This window comes from Jaculus jaculus, chromosome 2 (genome assembly GCF_020740685.1).
Source record: "Jaculus jaculus isolate mJacJac1 chromosome 2, mJacJac1.mat.Y.cur, whole genome shotgun sequence".
NCBI lineage: Eukaryota > Metazoa > Chordata > Mammalia > Rodentia > Dipodidae > Jaculus > Jaculus jaculus.
In genome coordinates, this window is record NC_059103.1 from 93,239,605 (window position 1) to 93,246,908 (window position 7,304).

The following is a 7,304-nucleotide window of genomic DNA, read 5'->3' on the forward strand; positions in this document are numbered from 1 at the left end:
TCACTGCACACATACTCTAGCTTAAAGCATCAAAGCTGACAATTGCAGATGTGCAAAGTTTTTCTAGGGTTCCACTGTTCAATTAGTTTGTAGTAATTGTGTATTTTTATCTAATGACAACGAAAATCAATAGTAATTTGGACTGAAATATTTTTTTTTCTGACAAATCAATGATGCTATTCAGCATATATAACACCCCTTAATGGGAATACATTGAGAAATCTAAAAATGGCAAAGCAACAATATAAAACAAATGAGAATAGGATATTTAGAGCATAGTCCAAATAAACAAAAAGGGGAAAAAAGACTATCTGTGGCAATTACTGTCTTGGCCAAGAAAACAAATATTCAGCAATCTGGATGACTCTGAATAGCTATTAGCATCGATTAAATCTGTGGAAGAGAAACAGTACAGAGAATTTATACTTGCCATGGTATCTAGAACTTCAATGCCTGAAAATTCAGAAATCATTCTAATTAGACAAATGCAATGTCTGTTTATTAGAACTCTAATTCTTTTCAAATTTATGGTGTATACACGCAATGTGTTGTGTACATACACAGGCACGTGTGCTCCACACATGGCATACATGGGGAGTCAGAGGACAGCCTCCGTGATGGACCTCGCGTCCACCTCGTTGAAAGCAAGGGCTCTTGTTCTCATCGTTGTAACCACTGTGTTAGCTAGGCTCGCTGCTCTGCACGCTTCCAGAAAATTCTCCCATCTCTGCCTCCCTTCTTACCACAGACACATTACAAAAGCCACCACAACTTCTAGCTTTTACACAGGATCTGAGGATCCAAACTCAGGCCCTCAGAGTTGCACAGAAATGGCTTTATTCACTGAGCCACCTTCTCAGTCCACTGACCTCTCATGCAAAGGCAGCTATCCTTCTACAAACGAGAGCATTAAAATTGGTAAGTTAGGGCCGGGGAGATGGCTCAGCAGGTAAAATGAGTGGGCAAAGCCCTTGCTACACTAACATGAGGACCAGGCCTCAGACCACCCACCAGAACCCACATGAACAGCGAGCATAACGGTGTGTGCCTGTGGTCCCAGTGCTTGGGAGGCAGAGACAGGGAGATCCCTGGGACAGGCTGATTAGCTATGCTAGACAAATCGGTGAGCTCGGGGTTCAGTGTGGAACCTCAAAAAGTGGAGTGGAGAGCAAAGGGTGTGGAGAGGAGCCCACCTGACATTAGCCGCCGGTCTATACAAACACACACACACACACACACACACACACACACACACACACAGAGCAAAACAAAATAATTAACTGATGGCTATTAGAAAATAATTCTATAGTGGTGTTAGTTTTATATCTAGTATTATGTATAAGCTAATAGGGAGTAGCGATTATATATATTTATATTGTTAGATTGTTTCTTCTTATAATATCTACATCGCTTATATTTATTAACTACCTAGTTGGGATTGTCTTTTGGACAGGCTAGAGATAAAAAGTTTATTTGAATTTTTAAAGAAGTGACAGTGTTACAAAAAGAAAAATTACCAAGCAACATTAAGAACAGTGAAATGTGCTTCTTCCTTGGGTAAACACCAAATAGCTGCGGCAGTCCTCTCCACGGGGCTCGTGGGGGCAAAGCCGAGAACAAGGAGTGGATCATGTCACCAAGCTGGGAGTCTGGTCACGAACATGAAGATCAAGTCACTGCAGGAGATCCATCTGTTTTCCCTGCCCATCCGGGAGTCTGAGATTACTGACTTCTTGGGGGCGTCCCTTGAGGATGAGGTTTTGAAGATCGTGCCAGTGTGGAAGCAAGCTCGCGCTGGCCAGCGGACCAGGTTCAAGGCTTTCGTCGCTGTTGTGGACTACAAAGATCATGTCTGCCTGGGTGTTCAGTGCTCCGGGGAGGTAGCCACTGCCATTCGAGGGCCCATCATCTTGGTCAAGCTCTCCATCGTGCCTGTCTGGAGAGGCTACTGGGGGAACAAGATGGGCAAGCCCCACACAGTCCCCTTTGAGGTGACAGGCCGCTGCGGCTCTGTGCTGGTGCACCTCGTCCCCGTCCCCAAGGGCACTGGCATTGTCTCTGTCACTGTGCCCAAGAAGCTGCTGCTTATGGCTGGTACTAATGACTGCTCCACTTCAGCCAGGGGCTGCACGGCCACCCTGGGCAACTTTGCTAAGGCCACCTTTGAGGCCATCTCTGCAACCTACAGTCATCTGACCCCCGACCTCAGGAAAGAGACTGTTCACCAGGACTCCCTATCAGGAATTCACTGACGACTTGTGAAAACCCACACCAGAGTCTCAGTGCAGGGGACCCAGGCTCCAGCTGTGGCTACCACACAGGGATTTTACACAGAAAAATAAATAGAAATGGATTAAGCCAGTTTTAAAAAAAGAAAAAGAATAGTGAAACGTCTATAAGTCTTCAAAACGGCCCCTAAGGGAATACGTCAAGTCTCTGTGGCTATACCAAAGATAAATCACAGATGGCTGTAAAGAAGAGGGAAGAAGGGGGAAGTAAAGTGAGGCTCCTGCCAAGAAAACTATCATAAAGAAACTGTATTTGGTTTTGACACCTACCACTGGGTAAAAATGGAAAGTAAGATGGATAGGCTCACCATGACCAGGGTGCAGATCGTGCGTAATGCAGCACATGGACGTTCACGGGCTCACACAAGAACACATCCGTGTATTTTTCATGGGCTTTGAGAGCTGATCTCTAAAGTGTTCCCATGTGAGTGTCCCCTCGGCCCAACAAGTTCCTCAGAGTCCTTTGATTTTCTTTGCATCCAGAATGAATCTATCCATTGCAGCCATGCCTCTTAATTGACCAAATGAAGAGATGGAAAAGAGGCCAAGTTTCTGATTAAACTAATGTGCCAGAACGCTAAATTATGAAAGACCTCTTTCAAGCCTCAAATGGATCATATGATTTTTTTCTAGGACTAACATTAAAAATAACAATAAGAAGTCAATACACAATAGGACTCATTCCACACACCAGAGAACTTTCTCACCATGCCGCCCCTCCCACCCACGCCCATCACTTCCTCTCCAGTGCCCACTTCTTTGAGTGACTCCATCTTTAGAAACTGCCAACCTACTTGAAAGTGGAAAACAGCAGAACCAGCTGGAATGAGGTGCCAGCACTGAGAGGAGGAAGTAGTTAAAAGGCTGCCATTGTTCCTTCGCAGCGTCCTTACCCTGGGGATATGAGCAAGCTACCTGGGGTGTGTGGAGGCTGGGGTGTGGAGGTTTTAGTTTTGAAAATCTACAGTGCTTCTCTGTAGACATCAATCCCCCATTTTGAAAAATCACACTCCCAGACCCCAAGAAGGGTTGAAGGAGTTCACTAGGAGAAGTCATTGAAAAAAGAAAATTTGACCATTACAACTATGAATTTCACATAGCTTTATGGTTTATGGCCTGACACAAACACCAAAATCATCTCATATCAATGGTTCATTTTTAGGGTGGCTGTCTGAGAGCACATCTTTCCTGCAAAGTCTCACTGAAATGGCAGAAGAACAAAATCTAAAATGCGAAAGTATTTTTCAAGAGGTGTTCAACTTACCTTCTTGTTGCTGGGACAAAACACCCGACCACCAGATGGGAGGAAAGAGGTTTACTTTGGCTTATAGTCTCTTTATGGTGGCAGGAGAAAAAAAATGGTATAGCAGAAGCTGAAAGTCACCTCCTTGCCAACATCAGGGACATAACAGCAGCAGGAGAGAGTGCCAGCTAACACTGGCTAGCTAGTGGCTAATAAATAAACCTCAAGGTTCACCCCCAGCAGCACACCACTTCCAATAAGTCTGTGCCTCCCAAATCTCCAACAGCTGAGAAGCAAGCATTCATAACACATATGTCTATGCAGGACACTTCACTAATACCACCACAAAAGGTAATGTTTTTCCCTTTTGAATGTTTTTAATGTATATATATATATATATATATATATATATATATATATATATATATAACAGAGAGAGAGGAGGAAAAAGAAAGAATGGGTGCGCCAGGACCTCCAGCCACTGCAAATGAACTTCAGACGCATGCACCCCCTTGTGCATCTGGCTAATGTGGGTACTGGGGGATCTAACCTGGGTTCTTTGGCTGTGAAGGCAAATGCCTTAACTGCTAAACCATCCCTCAGGCCCTAATGTATATTATTTTATTGACAACTTCTATACTTACAGACAATAAACCATGATAATTCCCCCCTCACCCACTTTCCCCTTAACAACTTCACTCTCCATCATATCCCCTCCCTCTCTCCATTAATCTCTCTTTTATTTTGATGTCATCATCTTTTCCTCCTATTACGAGAGTCTTGTGATGATACTGCTAGGTACTGCGAAGTCATGGGTATCAAGGCCAATTTCTGTCTGGACAATTGTATTGTAAGGAGTTGTACCCTTCCTTTGGCTCTTACATTCTTTCTGCCACCCTTTCTTCAATGGACTCCGAGCCTTGGGGAGTGTGATAGAGATGTTTCAGTGCCAGACACTCCTCCATCACTTCTTTTCAGCACTATGCTGCCTTTTGGGTCATCACAGTGGCCTCCACCATCTGAAAAGAGAGGCTTCTCTAACCAAAAGTGAGAGTAATGTTAATATATGAATGTGAACATTAAGTGCAGTGCTTTTAGGGCAGTTTGGTGAGCATAATATATGCATTTAGCCTGACAAGAGCAGACTTTATACCCCTAAGGCTCATGACCTCCCCTGCCATAGGCTTTTGATTAGGTTTCCAGTATCAGGCATGTATTCCCTCCCATATAGTGGGCCTCCTGTCCTGTCCTCTCCTGTTAGAGAGCAGTTGGTTTTTCCCAGAACAGACATGCCACTATTGCACCTGTTCAGTCATTTGGCCAGTGTGGCCAAACTTGAGGCTTCCAGTGTCCATTGTTTTCACTGCCAATGACTTCTGCCTCCCATAGGGCTGCAAGCAGTGCAGCTTTTTTCAGCTTTCAGTTGGCTGGTCTACAGGGAGAAGGTTTTCTGCTCAGCACCAGCTTGATTTCTCAATGTCTTGCCACCCAAACATGTAGCGTCTTCAGCAATAGTCTTGCATCTGCTTCTCATGGGAAATCAAGGGCCTTGGCAATGGCCAGTAATGTACTGGAGGCAACAGGGGCCTCCCTAGCCAACAACTCACTAGTATCCTATCCCCAGCACTGACAATTTTCTAGTAACTATTTATGGCTTCTAGATGTGCCATTATCCAAAAAGGTAGGCTTTAATATGTCTTATTCAGAATATCTTGAATTTTGATTGACTTCCCCCCCCAACCCTTCTTTTACTTAATCTCTTTCTCTGACCTCACTTAGGCCATTCCACTCCCTGCTGTTCTCCTACTTACATATATATCCCCTTAAGTTCTTCCCTCTTCTCCATCCCTTTTGGGACAAAACACCTTTTTCTAGCTTATTGGCCTCTCCTACCTATTTTTGGTTCCAGCTCACACAGAAATTTAAACATTTAGAGCTAGGATCCACATATGAGAGAGAACATGGGACATTTGGCTTTCTGGGCCTGGGTTACCTCACATAGTGTAATCTGTTCCGTTTCCCTGCAAATTAAATTTTTCTTTACTGCTGAATAGAACTCCATTATATAAATGTGCCACATCTTTATTATCCATTCATCTGTTGAGGTACATCTAGGCTGGTTCCATTTCCCAGCTATTGTGAATAGAGCAGCAATAAACATGGTTGTACAAGGATCTCTAAGATAGTGAGAAGAGTACTTAGGATAGATGCCTAGGAGTGTTATATCTGTGTCATATGGTAAATCTACTTTTACCTGTCTCAAGAACTTCTATGCTGGAGAAGGAAAATACTTAGTAGCAGAGGACAGTAAGTTAAAAAGGAGATAAAAAGGGAAGAGAAAGGAAGGGAGGAGGGTACTTAATAGGTTGGTATTGTATATATGTAAGTACAATGATTGAGATGGGGAGGTAATATGATAAAGAATGGAATTTCAAAGGGGAAAGTGCAGGGGGGGAGGTATTACCATGGGATATTTTTTATAATTATGGAAAATGTTAATAAAAATTGTGAAAATTAAAAAAAAATAAATAAATATTTTTTAAAAAAATAACTTCCACACTGATTTCCATAATGGTTGTACCAGATTACATTTCCACCAACAGTGTAGAAGCGTTCCCCTTTTTCTGCATCCTTGCAAACATTTATTGTCATTTGTTCTCTTGATGGTAGCCATTCTGACGGGAGTGAGATGGAATCTCAAAGTAGTTTTAGTTTGCATTTCCCTGATGACTAAGAATATAGAACTCCTTTTTAGATGTTTATATGCTATCTGTATTTCTTCTTTTGAGAACTCTCTATTTATTTCCATAGCCCACGTTTTAATTGGGTTGTTTGATTTCTTATTGTTTTGTTTTTTGAATTTTTTATATATTCTGGATACTAATCCTCTGTCAGATAAATAGATGCCAAAGATTTTCTCCCATCAATAGGCTGTCTCTTTATTCAGTGTCCTTTACTGTACAAAAGCTGTGTGATTTCATGAGGTCCCTTCGTTGATTAGTGGTTTTATTTCCTGAGCAACTCATTGCCTATGCCAAAATGTTGAAGGGTTCCCCTACTTTTTCCTGTAGCAATTTCAGAGTTTCAGTCTGATATTAAGGTCCCTGATCCATTTGGACTTGATTTTTGTGCATGGAGAAAGATAAGGATCTATTTTCTTTTTTAAATATTTTTAATTTATTTTAATTTATTTATTTGAGAGTGACAGAGAGAGAGAAAGAAACAGAGAGAGAGAATGGGTGTGCAAGGGCTTCCAGCCACTGAAAATGAACTCCAGACGCATGCACCCCCTTGTGCATCTGGCTAATGTGGGTTCTGGGGAAGCAAGCCTCAAACTGGGGTCCTTAGGCTTCATAGGTAAGCACTTAACCGCTAAGCCATCTCTCCAGCCCAAGGATCTATTTTCATCTTTTACATATAGATATCCAATTTTTCCAGCACCATTTGTTGAAGAGGCTGTCTTTTCTCTTATTTTGGTTTTTTTCTTTTTCGTTTTTTTTCGAGGTAAGTTTTCACTCTAGCCCAGGCTGACCTGGAATTCACTAGGGAGTCTCAGGGTGGCCTCAAACTCACGGCGATTCTCCTACCTCTGCCTCCCAAGTGCTAGGATTAAAGGCGTGCGCCACCACGCCTGGCAAGGCTGTCTTTTCTCTAATGAAGTTTTTTTGGCATTTTTGTAAAAAGCAAATGGCTATAGCTGTTTGGATTAGCATCTGGGTCATCTATTCTATTCCATTGATCTACATGTCTGTCTTTGTGGCAGTACCATGCTT

General features: G+C 42.6%; 1 protein-coding gene across 1 annotated transcript; it reads left to right on the forward strand.

Moving 5' to 3' along the window:
* Positions 1-1,661: 1,661 nt before the first annotated feature.
* LOC101601234 (40S ribosomal protein S2-like) lies at positions 1,662-2,252 on the forward strand. The gene has a single exon (XM_045144230.1). It carries the CDS (start codon positions 1,662-1,664, stop codon positions 2,250-2,252), a length of 591 nt encoding a protein of 196 aa, XP_045000165.1.
* The last annotated feature ends 5,052 nt before the right edge of the window (positions 2,253-7,304 follow it).